This window comes from Entelurus aequoreus, linkage group LG02 (genome assembly GCF_033978785.1).
Source record: "Entelurus aequoreus isolate RoL-2023_Sb linkage group LG02, RoL_Eaeq_v1.1, whole genome shotgun sequence".
NCBI lineage: Eukaryota > Metazoa > Chordata > Actinopteri > Syngnathiformes > Syngnathidae > Entelurus > Entelurus aequoreus.
In genome coordinates, this window is record NC_084732.1 from 63,285,669 (window position 1) to 63,306,797 (window position 21,129).

At 36.8% G+C, this 21,129-nt stretch overlaps 1 protein-coding gene across 1 annotated transcript in view; it reads right to left on the reverse strand.

Annotated features, from left to right (window-relative positions):
* The window catches only part of serinc4 (serine incorporator 4), an 85,630-nt gene that overhangs the window by 20,355 nt on the left and 44,146 nt on the right, over positions 1–21,129 (reverse strand). Inside the window, exons 4-7 of the mRNA XM_062030494.1 lie at positions 16,033–16,112; positions 15,747–15,840; positions 13,999–14,210; positions 9,023–9,118 (exon numbers count right to left, since the gene is read on the reverse strand). Of these exons, the coding sequence (XP_061886478.1) occupies positions 9,023–9,118; positions 13,999–14,210; positions 15,747–15,840; positions 16,033–16,112 (482 nt within the window). The remainder of the gene's footprint in view (positions 1–9,022; positions 9,119–13,998; positions 14,211–15,746; positions 15,841–16,032; positions 16,113–21,129) is intronic.

Genomic DNA, 21,129 nt, shown 5'->3' on the forward strand with positions numbered 1-21,129 from the left:
GCAACAACCTTTATAAATAAGGCCCTAGGTCAGGGGTCAGCAACCCGCGGCTCTAGAGCCACATGCGGCTCCTTGGAGATTTTTCAAAATGTATGGAAATGGGAAAAAAAATGGTGTGAAAAATATTTTTTTTGTGGTTATATGGTTTCTGTAGGAGGACAAACACACCACAAACTTTCCTAACTGTTAGAAAAGCCACTGTTTAGTAAGTTTGTGTTGATGCTTCACTGATGGTAGTATTTGGCGAGCGGCGTTTTGTTCTAATTTAAGCGGCCCTTGAACTCACCGTTGTGTGTACTGTGACTCAACAGTTTGTTTATATCTATAACTTTCTCCGCCGCTGTGTTTTATGCCACTCCTTTGTCTCATTTTGTCCACCAAACGTTTTACACTGTGCATGAATGCACAAAGGTGAGTTTTGTTGAGGTTATTGCATGACTGCAAGCTAATCGATGCTAACATGCTATTTACATATTGCATCATTATGCCTCATTTGTAGGTATACTTCAGCTCATTTAATTTCCTTTCTGTGTATTTAATTTATTTTTCCATGTTTCATCACACATTATCTGTATGTAATATTGGCTGCATTTCTGATAGTTGTTTGTGCGTACATTACTTAGCTTGCAAAGATTGTAATTTATCCATTAGAAGAAGACAGCCTGCCGTTTCCTTTAACTTGGACACACACATCTATACCTTGGGCCATTCTAAGACAGTTATTTCCAGGAGTTATCTCACCCTCGGAGAATCCACCATTTTACTAATGATTTCCAATGTTGTAAAAATGTCTAGAATAAATATTACATTTCAACATTTTTGTGAACAAAGATTTGCGTCAGCCTGCGACACATAGTTATTTTGATAGTAGGCTAATATAGCTAATATAGACACTTACGTCATACCACTTATATAAGGCTTTTAATTTCTTGCGGCTCCAGACCGATAACTTTTTTGTATTTGTGGTCCAATATAGCTCTTTCAACATTTTGGGTTGCCGACCTCTGCCCCAGGTGCTTATAATGTGTCATATTACCATTTTTGTTCTACATTTAAAACATTTAATAATGGTTCTTTGGTCAAAATGTTGCATAGATTGTGTTTTACAGACCATCTTCAAGCTGCTTTCTGACCTTCTCTTCAGGATGTGCCGTTTCTTATTTACGTGCCTCCACTTCGACTGCATCTTCTGTCTGTCAGCCATGTTGTAGTTTTTAGTGATTCCGAGATATAATTTAGAACTATACGCTACTTTGTATCAGAAATGGCAACAGCAGAGAATGCATGTGCATGTACGAGCCATTGTGCCTCTTGACAAGAGGATACCAAAAAAAAAATGAAGGAACTTTTTGACTTATCTGACTACAATGGCGGACTTGTGCAAAGCACTTTGGGTAAAACTTTACCATATATGAATATAGCGGCTGACATCAACAATGGGAAGAAAGTGGCAAACTCCAAACGGAACGTTCATGGGAAGCATGGAGGAAGGCAAGTTTGTTTTATAAATATCTGCGGCATGCCGCCGTGGTTTGATTTCAAACTTTTGGGATTGCAAATACACAAAAAACGGTACTAATAGGTAGGAAAAGTGGCTTTTGCATAATAGGTCCCTTTTAAAGGGAACTGGTCTTTTTGGGAGATTTTGCCTATCGTTGACAATCCTTATGAGAGACAAAAAGATAAAAGTTTTGTTTTTGTTGCATTCTAATTTGTAATAATCAGCTTGTCCTAGGTGGCAAGCAATGCAACTAATGGGAGCTATCCATTCTGCCTTTAAATCACTTTAAAAATGCATTCCAAAACAGCCAACAGTACTTCATTTATGTTCCGTAACCTGTATAATAACCAAGTTGTAGCGACATCGTTATTGTAAGAGCGAACACTGAGGAACTCTTTTTCTAGCGTACTAACACATCTCCTTGCGACGGCATGTTACGGTGTTAGACGTAAGCTAGTTTCTTGCATGAGCAGCTAAATGGCTTTTGAGTTTATAATGCACAACACAATGCGATAGGACACCACTCTGTACAGACTGAAAAATATTTACAATCATATTACAGTATCTGTAAAGTATTAGCCCACATTTCATGTTTTAGTTTTATACAGCCAGTTCGACAGTGTATGTAGTTGTAATAACAAACATTACGTGTTGCATGTCTCATGATCAATATTATAGTGACTCACTCCATGGACAGTTGTCCTCTCGGTCAAGCTGGCCAGGGAAGTTTTTTCCAGTTAATTTTGGGATAAGCACGCCATTTATGTCGGCATATCCAAATTCCACATTTGCAGCGCAACTCTCTCGGCTTCCTTTTGCTCCAATGTTACACCCTCTGTCCATGCTCGCTTCTATAAGCAGTTGTTCATCCTCTGTATATTCAGGTTAAAAAAGATTAGGTTGTGAATCCTCATTTGTCCAAAAATATCGTCTGTGTTGTCCGTAACAAGTCTGCCATAATCAGAACACACTTGCGTTTGTTTCCGAAATTCGGAAACAAACGTGTTTGTTGTTGTAAGTCGGTAAAGGAAATAAATGCGCTGAGAAAATAAGTTCCGGTCATGCATAAAATGACCAAACCACGGTACATATTGTACATATTACATATTGTTATGAATATGTCTGTTACTACATTATATATTTATACTTGCAGAGTGTATACAACGTTGATGGCGGGTTTTGAAGTTGTTTTAGAGAGCTTTGAAGGCTACAGTGGTGACTCCAATTAGCCGCATCTTGCAAAAGACGTGTGTTCTCACAAAGATTGTGAACAATAGGGGCAAAATTCCAAAGAAAAGTGCTGTTCCCCTTCAAGAAGCGAAGTTACAGTGCCATCTACTGTACGGAGTTGTAACGACACGCTGCATTCACAGACAGTCACTTGGTAATGTGTTTATGAGCAAGGACGCAACAGGTCGCACCAAATATATTTGTGCAGGCTGCCACAAATAAAAGATGTATAGGAAACTGTAAATATCAAAGTTAAAGGCCTACTGAAACCCACTACTACCGACCACGCAGTCTGATAGTTTATATATCAATGATGAAATCTTAACATTGCAACACATGCCAATACGGCCGGGTTAGATTAGTAAAGTGCAATTTTAAATTTCCCGCGAAATATTCTGCTGAAAGCGTCTCGGTATGATGACATTTGCGCGTGACGTCACGGATTGTAGCGGACATATTGGGACACCATTGTGGCCAGCTATTAAGTCGTCTGTTTTCATCGCAAAATTCCACAGTATTCTGGACATCTGTGTTGGTGAATCTTTCGCAATTTGTTTAATGAACAACAAAGACAGCCAAGAAGAAAGCTGCAGGTGGGAAGCGCTGTATTAGCGGCCGGCTGGACTCTTACCAGGAGGACTTTGAGTTGGATAGCAGACGCGCTACCGTGAGTACGCAGCTTTGGCTTCCAAACATTTGATCGCTTGCCCGTACGTGTGTGCCGCTATGTGCATGTCACGTACGTAACTTTGGGGAAATATATGTTATGTATGAACTTTACGGAGGTGAACGGTACTTTGGGCTGTGGGATTGAGTGTGTTGTGCGGGTGTTTGATTTGTATTGGCGGGTTATATGGACGGGAGGGGGGAGGTGTTTGTTATGCAGATTAATTTGTGGCATATTAAATATAAGCCTGGTTGTGTTGTGGCTAATAGAGTATATATATGTCTTGTGTTTATTTACTGTTTTAGTAATTCCCAGCTGAATATCAGGTCCCACCCGCCTCTCACAGCATCTTCCCTATCTGAATCGCTTCCACTGCCCTCTAATCCTTCACTCTCACTTTCCTCATCCACAAATCTTTCATCCTCGCTCAAATTAATGGGGTAATTGTCGCTTTCTCGGTCCGAATCGCTCTCGCTGCTTGTGGCCATGATTGTAAACAATGTGCAGATGTGAGGAGCTCCACAACCTGTGACGTCACGCTACTTCCGGTACAGGCAAGGCTTTTTTATCAGCGACCAAAAGTTGCGAACTTTATCGTCGATGTTCTCTACTAAATCCTTTTAGCAAAAATATGGCAATATCGCGAAATGATCAAGTATGACACATAGAATGGACCTGCTATCCCCGTTTAAATAAGAACATTTCATTTCAGTAGGCCTTTAAATCCAAGACTAAACTTTGTACAAGGGATTCTGACCCTGAAAGAAACATTTTCACATCATTTGTTATCAAAAAGCATTTAAGCTAAAAAGGAGTATTACGAAAATGTTTATTCTAGTTTTATTATGAATCTTTAGTCTGGAGCATACAGTACAGGGGTCACCAACGCGGTGCCCGCGGGCACCAGGTCGCCCGCAAGGAACAGATGAGTCGCCCACGGGCCTGTTCTAAAAAAAAAAAAAAAAAAAAAAAATTAAAAAAAAAAAAAAAAAAATTTTTTTTTTTTTTTTTTTTTTTTTTTAAATTAAATCTACATAGAAAAAAACACAAGATACACTTTCAATCAGTGCATCAACCCAAACAACCTCCCCCATCACACTCATCCACACAAAAGGGGTTATTTCTTTCTGCTACCAATATTCTGGTTCCCACAACATAGACAACACATCTGCAAGGGACACAGTCCCTGAAGCACACATGATTGTATAGGCTGCTGGTCCACTAACATTTTCATTAATTACTATTTTTTATGTAATTATTTGTATATTGTTTTACTTTCTTTTTTATCCAAGAAAATATTTTTTATTTATTTATCTTATTTTATTTTATTTTTAAAAAAAAGGGCCTTATCTTCAACAGACCAGGTTGTCAATGAAATTAGATTTTTTTAAAGGGTTTTTTAAACCAGGCCCAGTCCAGATAATGTCCAAGTCGGACTCAGCAACACACACCTTCATTCATGTACACAGAAAAAAATTAGGGAACACAACAGATTGCATATAATTTATAAACAAAATACTTTGCATTCCATTCGAAAGGACGTTCCCTTTAGATTTCCGATCCTTAACATTTTACATTTATCATAATTAAGCTTTAGGCCAGATTGCTGTGAAAATATGTCCAAAAGATTAAGAAGGTTCCGCAAACAATGAGGAAAAATCTTATCTTTGTGAATCAGCCTTTTCTGACATGAACTTCATCAAGAACAAACACAGAACACGCCTCACTGATGCACATCTGCAAGACTCACTCAGAGTTGCAGTGTCAAGTTACACACCAGAGTACAACACACTAGTTAACAGCATGCAATGCCAGGCTTCCCACTAACTGACAAAGAAACAGATAACAGATTTGGTGTCCAGTTCAAAGTGTGACATGATTTAAAAATTTGAGAGTTTACTTTTGTATTTTACATGAGTTATTATTTGTACAAACATGGTGCAAAGTAATTCATGATTTGTTAAAAAATGTTAGTGGCTAGCTAGTTAAAATGGGATATTGTGATTTCACAAGACTGTCTTAGAAGTGATCATTTGAAAATGTTCAATTTGAAAAATGTGCACTTAGAGAAAATATAAAAATAAAGTGTTGCATATTGATATTTATCTGTTTCTATATATATTTATTGTGAGAAATCATTAAGATGATCAGTGTTTCCACAAAGATAAATATCATTAATTATTAATAATAACAGAGTTAAAGGTAAATTGAGCAAATTGGCTACTTCTGGCAATTTATTTAAGTGTGTATCTAACTGGTAGCCCTTCGCATTAATCAGTACCCAAGAAGTAGCCCTTGGTTTCAAAAAGGTTGGTGACCCCTGATACAGTACATACCATCATCCCAGGCATATTTCTTTTTTCTTTTTTAAATGAGGATTTTAGAACACTTTCAATGACGATAATTCGAGTTCGAAACAAAATCTTTTTCTGGCTTATACGCTTTCCTCGATTGTGTGAAATCAACTAATTGCAGCTTTTATACAACATGTAATGACTTTTATGTCTCTGTTATTATGTTGTCAATGGATCCAAGTGGAATGCGAAACAAATACATGTCAGTCTAGCCTCGCCGCAGGCCACCAGGCTCAGCATGCATGTCAGAGCACATTTCATCCCAGATGATCTGTGTGTGTGTGTGTGTGTGTGTGTGTGTGTGTGTGTGTGTGTGTGTGTGTGTGTGTGTGTGTGTGTGTGTGTGTGTGTGTGTGTGTGTGTGTGTGTGTGTGTGTGTGTGTGTGTGTGTGTGTGTACATCTATGTACATGCCAGTTATTGTTTGGGAAAAAAGGCCTCTGAAAAGACCTCTGAGTCACATGGACTGACCAGGAGCTACCAGGTGAGCTAATCCATGAAAATGCCAGTTTTGCATGTGAATATGCTGTACATTAGATATCCAGCACGAATGAGCTGATCGTGTATCCACATGCTGGCTGAGCTGGTTGCTGGTGCAACATAGTGTGACGTCCACCCAGATGTTGTAAGGGTGACGAGGAGGTAGTCCAGCATCAATCTCTTCATAGCAAAAACAAACAAGGCTCCAGTAAACACGTCAAAATAACACACGTCAGGACTCAGCCTGTCACATTCACGCCCTCACAGACAGTCGAAAATTATTTCTAACACACACATACGTGCCAGGTTGCCAGCTATGTCGACAATAAGTTGTCAGAGTCTGTTGTCAAAGTGTTTGCTCATAGTACTCACAAAATTAACAAAAGAACAATGAAGTGTAAGCGAGACAGGGGGCGGCTCGATCCAATTTATCGATAATATTGATTTGATATTGATTTCCTCTATGTTTATTGTCACAAATAATTGTATTTTTGTTGGGTTTATATCGTTGTTGATGTGGTTGTATTGTTTACAGACTCTGGGAATAAGTTATTGGGTAGAGGAGGGTTTTAGGCGCAAAAAGTCAAATTATGTGAAAAACAGCCTATATATTTTTTTTTTGTTTTTGTTTACTTATTGTGAACCATTGACTCTTTTTACTCAAACAACTGTAGCAATGTGAATAACTATTATTTTGTTGGTATTGACACATTGTCTTATATTGCTGTATATATATACTATATATATATATATATATATATATATATATATATATATATATATATATATATATATATATATATATATATATATATATATATATATAATATATATATATATATATATATATATATATATATATATATATATATATATATACACTACCGTTCAAAAGTTTGGGGGCACATTGAAATGTCCTTATTTTTGAAGGAAAAGCACTGTACTTTTCAATGAAGATAACTTTAAACTAGTCTTAACTTTAAAGAAATACACTCTATACATTGCTAATGTGGTAAATGACTATTCTAGCTGCAAATGTCTGGTTTTTGGTGCAATATCTACATAGGTGTATGGAGGCCAATTTCCAGCAACTATCACTCCAGTGTTCTAATGGTACAATGTGTTTGCTCATTGGCTCAGAAGGCTAATTGATGATTAGAAAACCCTTGTGCAATCATGTTCACACATCTGAAAACAGCTTAGCTCGTTACAGAAGCTACAAAACTGACCTTCCTTTGAGCAGATTGAGTTTCTGGAGCATCACATTTGTGGGGTCAATTAAACGCTCAAAATGGCCAGAAAAAGAGAAATTTCATCTGAAACTCGACAGTCTATTCTTGTTCTTAGAAATGAAGGCTATTCCACAAAATTGTTTGGGTGGCCCCAAACTTTTGAACGGTAGTATATATATATATATATATATATATATATATATATATATATATATATATATATATATATATATATATATATATATATATATATAGTGTTCACAAATAAGTTTGTGGTTAAAATATTTTTCTGCATTTTAGTCCGATTATAATCATGATCAACGAAATAAAGGAGAAATCACAAAATCATTCAGTAATATTGAAAAATGCCAACTTACATTTCTTGCCCGTTGGCACCTGTTTTTGTATATTTGGGATCTCCATAAATCCTGATGAAGTGAAATCCAACCATGGAGGCATGGCGGAGATATTTATAAAACAATGCCTTCCTTCATGATTCCTCCAAACGAGCCATTTGGAATTTGAGAGTTAAGTGACGTATTTTGTCTTAATTACGTCATATACATCTCCATATATGGTCGAGGTTTACCCAAAGAGCTTTAACCAGTTGTAGTCCAAAGTAGTAGAACTTGTAGTCAGTAAGTTCCTTCTTTTTCTCTATCCTCTTGTTGTGGGGCAGACTGACTCGTACATGCACATGCATGAGAATATATAAAGTAGCGTACAGTTGACTCGATATGAAGTGTTAAAAACTACAACATGGCTGATAGGGTGGAGACGCAGTGAAAGGGGGCTTGACTTTGAGCGGTGCTTCAGCATGTAAATAAGACTGCCCACAAAACGTTGCATTCTGAAGAGACAGTCAGAAAGTGGCTTGAAACAAAATCGCAACATTTCCACCAAAGCATGTTACGTAGACCACAAGGAAATGTTGAATGAAAAATCATAATATGACCCCTTTTAAAGCATTGTTATCATGCCGGCAATACTGGCTCCATGTTTACTTGGTATCGGATCGATACCAAAATGTGCAGTGTCTTCCACCCCTAAGTGACCAAAACGGTTTCTTAGGGGCAGAAGGCTCGCTGACTCCCAAACTACACAATGAGCCAGGGGCCCTCAGGAGAAATCCTGTGTAGGGCCCCCAGATGTCCAGAACTGCTACTGCTCCTAATACGGGTTTTGTCCTGGTACCTCCCAAAATCATACAAAGGTTAATTGGAGAATCTAAATTGTACTTTTTTAAAAGTTGTGTATGTTAGTGTGGGAGCTGGGTGCATCAGCTGGGATAGGCTCCAGCTCACCCGTCACCCTATGAGGATAAGTGATACAGAAAATGACTTCAATCCTTTCTTTTATGCCCTGCCTCTGTGTCCGCTTTAATATCTTTGTTAGTTGTTAACTTTTCTTAACACATGCATGAAAGATAATGACATTTACATTATTTAATGCGAAACATTGTTTTAGAATTGAACAAATCTATTGACAGAAAAAAAGAAATTCGATAGCAACAATGAAAAATAAAGAGATGTTGGAGTGACTCTTACAGCTGAGCTTACCTTTCTCAGGAGGGCGACTGGACAGTGCAGAAAAAGTCAGGTACATAACATAACAGCTGATAATGGAGGCCTGGAGTAGCCCTGATCGAGGCTGCTCTGCAAAACACAAACAGAGAGTTGGCTCAGGATTCTCACATTAGAAATCACAATCATTGAGTACATGAACTGATCCCACATGAAAGCACAGTGAACCACTACGCTATTAGTGACAATCAGTAAAAAATTCTTAATTACGATTTAAATATTTACTTTACAAAAGTGATCATTATGTATGGTTGTTAGTGCGATTTTCTTTGGGATTTGTATTCATTTAGATTTTTTTTTAATGCATTTTTTGCATGCATTGTCTTGTGACTTGTTCATGGGCACCTTGAAAGAGTTGATCAGCACCAGGGTTGTCCAATTGTGGACCGCATATAGTTGTCGCGGTTTACCTGACACATGGCACGTGACGAATTGGGGGGTTGCACTATCCACTTTAGTGGACAGATGGCATTAGTGAGTGTTGACTCACTAATTAGTGTTGTGGTAAAATGTGTTTGGTGCCAATTCCAACTTTGACCAGAGCGTCAGTTGCTATGTAGAGTGGCGCTTTCCATCATTTTCAGCCGACTGCATTGTAAAATGATTAATTCCCCCGCCCCCATATGAATTTCTTCCCTACTGGCAGGGCCATTTTAATACATTTTGTACATTCACAATGCTAAAACCAATACAATGTATGTCAATGTGTGCTAAGCTGTCTGAACAAAAAAATGACATCTTCAAATGATGTCATAGATGACAAAGCCAATTAGCATGATATCTAATAATATACTGTATCTCAGTAATAATTAATTAATCATATTATTACAATAATAGAATTGCTGAGTTGCATATGACGTCACATTCGGCTCACGTCCGGATCATTAAATATGCGTGGTGGTCAAGCCAGCATCTGTTATCAATGGGTACTAGGCGCCATTTAGCCTTTTTGGAAGAAAAATGCCCTATGATGGCGTTGTTTTCGGCTGTACGAACTGTTTGAATCGCGAAAAGGATAACAATTTCTTCAGAGTTCCTCGAGATGTAATCAAGATGGGCGCAAGAGTGCAAGATTATAAGAAACGACAATGAAGTTGCACGCACTCCAGTCCAAAAGTGCAGAGTCGAAGAATGCATGTGTTTGCAGTGATCGCTTCATTAAAGGTTTGTTTGATATACTTTTAACTTTTAGTGTTTCCCATTGAAGTATTTTCTTGATATTATATGTATTTCTTAAAACGCCTTTTTGGTACAAGTGTTTTGTAAAGCACCAACTCTGCGAGCAATAAATATAATAAATCAAATGTGAGCAAAACCTTAAAGAGTTAATTAAGCTTTTACTAAAGGCAACAATCATAAATTAAACTTTCAGCACATACACGATGTTGACATCTATTGTTATATTTTGATGAAGATGGGAAAATGCATGCATACTCATACGCATACAACAGCGCATGCAACAAACATGGCTGTAGATGCGACGTTAAATCAAGAAATGCAATCGTACCAGAGCATAAACAATGCAGAGTCTTGATACCAACTTTTTGACCCAGCCACACACAAAGACGTTGTAGACCTCCATGCTTTTCCAAGTTGGAGGTCTACAAGTTTTTATCTGTTTTGTTGTGTAAAATGGCGTCCGGAGCACATGACAGTTTGACATGTCTGGGAACGCGACCGAGTGATATCTGAGATATCACTCGACAAATATTAATTAAGTATAGGAGTTCATTCCAATTTGCATGGTTACATTTTTTTTGCTCGTATCTGCTTTTTGCAGGAAGATCTAGCCCAACAGTCACAAGACATTGATACAACGTTGATTACATGTATATGTTTTTTAAAACTGACTTCTAAACAACGTTGCAAAATAGTTGTATTTGTAAATTTAGACAACGTTGGATCCACGGTATTGGTTGGGAAATTACCAAATTTCAATGGTCAAATTAACGTTAACACCCAACATTGATTAAACATTGTCAAAAACCCTGTTGTTCCAACACTAGGTTTGAGTTGCTCATCGTATAGACCAAATTCAACAAGTTCGCAACGTCGTTTTAATGTCTTGTGCCTTGCGTACTCCAATAGTTTGTGCGCTGCTTGCTGCATAACAGTCATCTTGGCTTGGTTGACCACCACTGGTCGCGTGTCTAAATACAAGCAATACAATGCAACAGGCTGAGTGTATAAAAAAACAATACATTTTCTCCGTTGGAAATAGATTTGACACTAGTTGTTTGCCCTCGCTCATAAACACATTATAATGGAACTGTTCGTGAATGTAGCTCGTCGTTACGACTTCGTACAGTAGGTGGTAGAGTGCAGCATAACTCTGCTTATTTACACACCTCATATGCACCTGCCAGAGAATAAAAAGACATGGCAGGAAGAGTCAGTGTTGCCAAGTTAAAGATGTTGTTGTTTAGCAGTGTAACGATATTCTTAAATCCTATATTATTGCGGCTTCAAAATCGTGTCAATAATGCCGTGCCAGGTGACGGTATTAAACAAAAACTTGGTGGGTGTAGTTTTTTTCTGGCACTTTTGCTGATAATAAACTATTATCTCCCAGAATCCTCTATGTTGTAAAGGGGAGAGAAAGATGAAGCAGGAAGAGAAGTGTGTACCACTTAGTAGTAGATTTTTCCAAATCCGTCCTTAACTGTTTGAGTTATGTTGCTAACAAACAGACAAACACACCCTGGTGAAAACACAACCTCTGTCGCGAGCGTTTCAGGCCGAAACAGACTCGGTCGAGTCCCACTGTGCCAAGGGAAAGTACCTGCTGCACACCAAAGCTACTTGATACGCTACCATCACCAAGCTAAACATTAATTTGTGAGGTATTTACGTTATTAAAAGTAAAAATGTGTGTTAACTTTTCTGAGAAATTGCATTTTCCAAACTGATATAAAAAAATGTCCACTGTAGAGGACACTGCTTCTCAGAAAGTAAAAGTTGAGAGACATAGTGGACAATTGTTTGCACTTAAAAATACTTAATTTCAGTAATAAATATGGTTTGAATATTTTAGCATTATGTTTGTGTTCAATTACAGTAAGTGAGTCTATCCTTAACATTCTTGCCACTTCATTTTACACACTATGGCATTTTTAAGTCTTTTTTTTCTTTTTGGACATATACCACAATAATATATGAGATTTTGATACCATTAAATTCCTATTGTTATATTTAGCGACTTAAAAAAAAGTGGTACCAAAAACATGAAGCTACTCTTTCTGGTGTTTTTGAGACATTCTCCTCTCAAATAGCAAGTGAGAGAAAAAAACTATTACATTTTGCATTTCTAAACATGTTTGTTTTGCTTTTTAGGTTTTTTGTGCCTCCCAAAGAGTCCATAAAAATATGTGTACATGCATCATGGTCAATAATGCAAATGAGATGATGTTGTCCCTCCGGAAACCCACTGTGAAAAAATCCAAATACCGTATTTTCCGTACCATAGGGCACACCGGAGTATAAGGCGCACTGCCAGTGAATGGTCTATTTTTTATCGTTTTTCATATATAAGGCACACCGGATTATAGGGCGCATTAAAGGAGTCATATTATCATTATTTTTTTCTAAATTGAAAACACTTCCTTGTGGTCTACATAACATGTAATGGTGGTTCTTCGGTCAAAATGTTGCATAGATTATGTTTTACAGATCATCTTCAAGCCGCTTTCTGACAGTCGCTTCTGGATGCGCCGTTTTGTGGGCGGTCTTATTTACGTGGCTCACCTTTGGCAGCGTCTTCTCCGCCTCATCTTTGTTGTAGCGGTGTAGCGTGCAAGGACGGGAGTGGAAGAAGTGTGAAAAGATGGAGCTAACTGTTTTAATGACATTCAGACTTTACTTTAATCAATAACGAAGCATCTCCTCATCCGGAAACAACCACACCGGAAATGTGTCTCGTGAAAAACCATCCGACCGGAACTCTCTAATAATTAAAGTTCCTTGGGTGAATAATGTAAACTCACTACACCAGTATGTTTTAGCGCTTTCATGGCGAGTTTACTGACAGATATAAGTAAGAACTTTACACTACTTTATATTAGAAATGGCAACAGTGGAGGATGAATGTCCCATAACAGGAAGATAAGAGAAAAAGTAGAAGCTTATCGACTACGGACTACGAAGGCGGACATGCACAATTTTTCAGGACTTATGCAGATCCCAAATACAGAACAGCAGGTACCAGAAAGTAAAGAAAGTTGCTTTTGCATAATATTGCGAAACAAAACGCCAGATAATATGTCATACCTTATACACAAACCATAATAATACTCGTATATTGAAACACATCAAGCGGTGTGGCTTCATAGCTAACCAAAGTCGCACTAAAACATTTTGATAGATTTTTGAGCACCGTGTATAATATTCTATATTTTCAAAAGAACATATAAAATGTTGGTGTTGTTTACTTGAGTCATATTGCCATCATAGTGCAACCTACACTTATCTCTTATGTTTGACTGCCATCTACTGGTCACACTTATCATTACACCATGTACCAAACAAAATTGCTTCGAGGTCGGTAAACAAAACCAGAATTATTCTGTACATTAGGCACACCGGGTTATAAGGCGCACTGTCGAGTTTTGAGGGAAAAAAAGGAGTTTAAGTGCGCCTTATAGTCCGGAAAATACGGTAGATTGTAGTAAACATTTCCATTAAAAACAAGCTGGAGGCCAAACCCCTGATCAAAGTCTGTTTCAAAGTGTAAAAATTGCTGAAGTTTTTTGGCAGCCGGATGTTTTCAATCCTAAAAGGCCAACATGTTCAGGCACAGCAGGCCTGCTGTGTTTTTAGAGGGAGAAAGACATAATATTAGCCTACATTTAATTGTCATTATCTGCAGCAGCAGTAGTTTCAGCAGGGGGTATGATTGCATAGCCGCAGATGGGCAAAATGTTATTTCAGAATGTCGGAGTGTTTCCCTAACTCACTTTGCTTCACACACGGCGTGACAGCAATGAAGGACATGAGGCTGCAGAGTCCCAGGTTGATCCACAGCAGGGCCTTGTTGAACTGGCAGGCAATGGGGTGCGTGTAGTACTTGTACATGAAGGTGAAGGCCATGGTGGCGATGGTGTAGAAGAAAAGGGTGGCGCACGTCACTGCCAAGTACCAACGTTTATTTTCTGCTGCTCCGGTAAGCCTGAAAGACGCACAGACTGTTTACTTACATCATAAATGAAAAAAAAAACTAATTTTTTTTGTACATAAGAAACAAGTCACATTTGTGTGTAAAAAAACATGATGGGGAATGCTACAAATAGAACACATTTGTGACAACTAATGCATGACAAAGATCTGGGATACTTATTAGCATTTATGCCAGGCCAGGGGTATACAAAGTGTGGCCCGGGGGCCATTTGCTGTCAGCAACAAATGTTTTAACAGCCTGCAGCACATTACAAAAAAATACAAAAAAAGGTGGAATAAAAGAGCAAACATGTGAAATGTAACGAGAAAAAGTTGCAATGTTGACTCTGATACACAAAGCTGCCATGCAGGCTGTTTTTTTTCTTTGAAACGGTCATTGCTCAAAATATAATAATGAATCAAAATTAATGTTTTTTTTTTAATGAATTAATGACCTATTCAAAGTTCCAAATAATTCACATCAAATATTCCACTTTGAAATATTTTTGGGGAAAAATATTGCATATTTCGTGTTTGCCATAAAAACAATTTTCTGTGACAAAAAAAGTTATTAAACAAACAAACAAACATGGATAAAAACGATAAGAACTTACAATCGATGGATAGCTCGAAAGTTGATCAGGACACTTTAGCGTTGAAAATAAAATAAATAAAAAATTATACATTTAACACTTTTGGATCCCCAAAAAATGTTGTGGGGTTTTTTTTTTAACTGTCATTGCTCAAAAATAATAATGAATCAAAATGACTATTGTCTTGAATTATTGACCTATTCAAGGCTCAAATTAATTCACATCAAATATTCCACTTAATTATATTTTGGGTTTTTGCCATAAAAAAGCTAGGGTTTTTGTTTTTTTAATAAAAAGGACTTAAAACATAAAAAATATATATAAAAATGTATATCGGCAGATTGATCTGAAGTTGATCTATTCTACATCAACAATATGATCATCTACATCAACAATATGATCATAGAGATTTAAACATTATATATATATATATATATATATATATATATATATATATATATATATATATATATATATATATATATATATATATATACACATATATATATATATATATATATATATATATATATATATATATATATATATATATATATATATATATATATATATATATATATATATATATATATATATATATATATATATATATATATATATATATATATATATATATTTATATAATAATTAGTATTTTAGTGCATGTGTGTGTGTCTATCGGGCGGCGACTTTAGGTTTAGGGTGTGAATGGACAACAACAAACAAAAAACAAAAAAAGGAAAACTTGAAAAGTAAACATAAAAATTACTACAAATTAAAAGAGTGAAAATAAGTATTTTCAGACCTGTTGAATTTGGCATATGTGATCTTGTGATGTGACTTGTAACATACATGTTTACAACAAATACACCATGACTATGCCCTGTCAAAACATTCTTAGTTGCTGGAAGCACTTTGTTTCTTTATCTACAGTGTGGTGCGCCTCTCACACTCACCAGTTTTTGTTCCAGGTGTGTGCAAAAGCCGTGATAAGGATAAGTTGGATGAGGATGAAGGCAAATCCTCCCACCACGCCAACATAATGCCAAGCTGAAAAGACATCAAAACAAAAACATATCTGGGTTCTACGTGTTTTTGAGGGAAGTGATGAAGGTTGTTCAGAAGAGGGGTTTTCTTTTTTTTAAAGTACAGTTACTTTTTGACTTCAGTATAGTAAATCCCTCCACTTATCTCTGCTGCCCCCTAGCAGGATTGCAAGAGTAACACACTAAAGGGTCTCACCATGCAGGAAGGATTCAGTTGGGATGAAGAAGGCAGCAGCACACATCCCCAGCAGTGTGATCAATTTCAGGAACCAGAAACTGAGTGATAAGACAAAGAAAAAAGTGTGAGTTACACAGCAAACATTTGAATTCTTAATGGTTTAACCTCAGTTTTAGCGTCAATGGCGCCTTGTGCGAGACACTTTTTCGACTTTGTCCGTTCGTGCCTTATGCTTTTTAGGGCAGGGATGTCAAACATGGATTGAACCGGTCCGGATGAGTTTGCTAAGTGTAAAATTGAGCTGTATTATTAAGTTAAAGAAATTGCTGTCCTAAATGTGTCCACTGGATGTCGCATTAACAATTCTGTTAGGCAAGCAAATAGTTTATACCGAACAAGAGGTACACGGTAAAGCAGGGCTGCGACTCCCCCACCCCCAGCCCCCCGACCCGACGTAAAACAAATAATAATAATAATAATAATAATAATAATATATTTTATTTGTAAAAAGCACTTTATGTTGAGCAAACAACCTCAAAGTGCCACAGTGTTTAAAAAAAAGAAAATAAAATAGTAAAAATAATAATAATAATAAAAGATAATAAATGATAAATGATGAATGGGTTATACTTGTATAGCGCTTTTCTACCTTCAAGGTACTCAAGGCGCTTTGGCAGTATTTCCACATTCACCCATTCACACACGCATTCACACACTGATGGCAGGAGCTGCCATGCAAGGCGCTAACCAGCAGCCATCAGGAGTAAAATAAATAAAATATAAAACTAGAAACAGCCCAATAGCTAGAACCAGCATGCATATCTATAAAAATCTATAAAAAGGCTTTTTTTAAAAGATGGGTTTTTAAGCCATTTTTAAAAGCATCCACAGTCTGAGGTGCCCTCAGGTGGTCAGGGAGAGCGTTCCACAGACTGGGAGAAGCGGAGCAGAAAGCCCGATCTCCCATAGTTCGTAGCTTTGTCCTTGTAGGTTGGAGGAGGTTAGCAAAAAAAATTAAAGTCTTTTGTGCAAATCTACAGAAAGTGAAGAGTGGAAATGACAAATGAGATATTTGATACAAAGAACAGTTTTTATCGATGCTTTATCTTGTTTTTTGTTCATTCCTAGATGGGCTGTGACTCAGTTTAATTGCTTTGTAGATACATTGAGATTAAGTCTAAATGTATTGTGTTCGTCATGGCGTTTTTAAAACTGCACCTATTTTTTTCCTCAGAATGTTCAACTAACTTGTCACGAGGATTATTTGTGATTTCTACATTTTCAGAATGTGCTTGTTCTATTTTGGGCCGAAGCAAAACAAAGAAAACAATCTGAAGTTGCCGTAGTTGTATTTTTAAGTTATCATGCCATGATTTTACTCAACCGGCCCTCGTGGGAATAGATTTTGCTCCATGCGGCCCCTGAGCTAAAATTACTTTGACACCCCTTTCTTAGGGGACTGTCACTGTGAAATAACTAATACAATTACAATAGTTGCTCAGCTGCTGTATTCATTGTAGTTGAATGAATGATTTGCAAAGAATTTTATGCTGTTTTTGTATTTTTTTTAATCAAAAGGTTAAAAATAAAGCACTTCAGCTGTATAAGGAACATAGGGATGTAACGATATGAACATTTCATATCACGGTTATTGTGACCAAAACTATCACGGTTATCAGGGACGTGCACATGATTATAGAGGGGAAGGGGCTCAAAGTCACAAAAGGGCAGGAATTTATTTTTTGGTCCTTTACACAATATGGAAATTAATGTAAAATTAAATTTGCTAATAGGAAGCTAACTACTTAGCTGTGTGTCCTTTGTAGGTAAAAGTGATTGCCATTTCTTTTGTGTCAACAAATTATGGTCATAATGAGTTAATTCACATTATCATAGGCTTGGAAGACATGAAAAGCAACAAAACACTGGTTTATTATTAGGCTATTTATTGTTAAAGATAAGCACTTTAATATTGAACATTGAACAGTGCAACATGAACTTTGAAAAAAAATACAAAAATAAATACCCAAATGGAAAAAACTTCAATGTGAAAATCTGTCCTTCTTCCCTTAACTTGATGAAAACATCATCAAGTTGTAACTTATGGTCTTTCTCACTTAATGCTCAGACTAAACAACTGAAACGCAATACAGGGCCAAAAATATGGACCAGGGGCCAGTAGAGGGCTGTATCCTTTCTTTTTTTGGCATTGTGCTGCAGGCATAATCAACATGAATCAAGTTTAAATACAGATGGCAATATTCCTAACAGATAACCTACATCTTATATCCCCAGAATGCTGTAATTATTATTATTATTATTATTAATAATAATAATTATTATTATTATTATTATTATCATTATTATTATTCTTATTATTGTTATTATTATCATTATTATTATTATTATTTTGTTAACCCACACAGTAATAGCAAAGTCACAATAAACTTTATATCTAAAACTCTACTGTGAGAAAAATGTGATCTACCGTAAACACAGTGCATTTTATTTTGAAAATTAACCCTGTGTTTTATTTTGTATTTTGTGCACTACTTCATGTCCCGCACGATCCGCTCTGCTCTGTGCGGACTTGATGTGCCGTGCTCAATTGATGCGCCGTGCTCCGACGTCCGGCAAAAACAGAAGCTGACACATTGAATAATATAATAATACAGCGTTTTTCTGAAATATTACCCATATTAGATGCTGAATAAGTGGACGGCGACTGGACCATAACTCACAGGTTCAAGTTGCTCCACTGTCACGTCTCAGGGGCGCAGTTGGCTCTCTCTCCTCACTCGCCCTCTCTCCCTCTCTCTGGCGGAAGCGGCATTATCAAACAACCCGGTATTACAAGAAAACGTGGAGTTTTTGTACCGCTGTTTTTTTTTTGTTTTTGTTTTTTTACATCCCTGACAGGAATTTATTAATGTTGCTTAAAGAAAACAAAACAAAAAACACACACACACACAGGCAGAGGGCACTTTTTAAGACGAGGCAAAAAAGGGCAGGGGCTCAAGCACCCATAGGGCCCTATGTGTGCACGTGCCTGACGGTTATCATTATTATTGTGGTACTGTACATACACGTCGGCCTTTTTTATAATATATGAATATTTATTTTACTATAAGGCACACTGCCGATGAGCGGGTCTATTCAGATCTATTTTCATACAAAAGACACACCAGATTATAAGGCACATTAAATTTAGACTTAGACTTAGACAAACGTTATTGATCCACAAGGGAAATTGTTCCACACAGTAGCTCAGTTACAAAAAAGGGGTCATATTATGATTTTTTTTCTACATTTAAAACACTTCTTTGTGGTCTGCATAACATGTAATGGTGGCTCTTAGGTCAAAAAGTTGCATAGATTATGTTTTACAGACCATATTTAAGTCGTTTTCTTCAGGAATGGCCGTTTTGTGGGTGGGTTTTATTCACGTGGCTCCACTTTGACAGCGTCTTCTCCACTTCATTACTGGTAGTTTTTAGCGCTTCCATAGCGAGTCTACTGACAGCTATAAGTCCTAACTGTACGCTACTTTGTATTAGAAGTGGCAACAGTGGAGGATGAACGCCCCACAACAGGAGGCATGGGCTACAAAGGCAAGTGCGCACATATTTTCAGGATGTATGCAGATCCCAAATAACATTAGCAGGTCCCAGAAAAGAAAAGAATGTGGTTTTGCGTAATAGTGCGAAACAAAACACCGGATAATATGACTCTAACAGGAGACATTTTGGATTCCATCAAGCGGTGCAGCTTTGTAGCTTACCAAAGTCGTACTAAAACATTTTGACTGATTTTGGAGCGCCGTGTCTATATGTTTTAAATTCCCAATGAACCATCAAAGTTTTGGGCTTGCTTGCTAGCGTCATCTTACAGTCCACACGTATCAGGTTGTTATGTAGTTTGATCGTTTTCCTCGACTGATGTACTAACATCATGTGTTTTTTTTTGTTTTTTTTACATAAGTAGCATCATCTACAAAGATACAAAGAATTGCTATTGTGACATCTAGTGACACATTTAGAACAGCAGTTTCTTTCATTAAAAAATTTCGGATCATTCTTATACTTAGCAAACTCATTACGCGGGCTGGAAAAAACCTGTTCGGGCTGTACGTTTGACACCCCTGATCTATGTCCTAATTTGTTCAGCAGTCCTTGAACGCACCATAAAAACACCTTGGTCTCTTTTCCTACAGAACAATCACTCTGAGAAACACAGAGAGCACATGTAGCGTGTAAATTCAACATGCACAATTGAATACCTTAGGTGCTCCGACATCAATGTGCTTGTTTATGTTTAGATTGGGGTATGACGTTCCTTAATGGGTAAATATGTTAATGTCTCTTGTTGTCATGTTAGCATTAAAGATAACAAAGCTGGCGCCAGTTCGTCCGTGAGTTTATCCAAGTGCAGTTATCAGTCTTGGAGTTTCGATTTTTTTAATCTAAACCGGTAATAACAACCGTCGAGAGTTTTATCGCGGTTATCATTTTTACCGTTCATGTTACATCCCTAAAGGAACATAAAGACAATTACACCTAAATGAACACGAAAAGGCAGGGGTATACAAAGGGCAACATAAAATACCCTACAAAAAACAATAAAAAGAATTGAGAGAAGGCAGAATATATATTTTTTAATTAATTAATCTTTTTATTACTTATAATATATACTGGAAAGTAAAAAAAAAACCACACCATTTTGTTTGGAGACACAGTTAAACTTAGTGTTTTATGTTACATGTAATTTATTTACAAACCCTGTTTCCATATGAGTTGGGAAATTGTGTTAGATGTAAATATAAACGGAATACAATGATTTGCAAATCATTTTCAACCCATATTCAGTTGAATATGCTACAAAGACAACATATTTGATGTTCAAACTGATAAACATTTTTTTTTTTTGCAAATAGTCATTAACTTTAGAATTTGATGCCAGCAACACGTGACAAAGAAGTTGGGAAAGGTGGCAATAAATACTGATAAAGTTGAGGAATGCTCATCAAACACTTATTTGGAACATCCCACAGGTGAACAGGCAAATTGGGAACAGGTGGGTGCCATGATTGGGTATAAAAGTATATTCCATGAAATG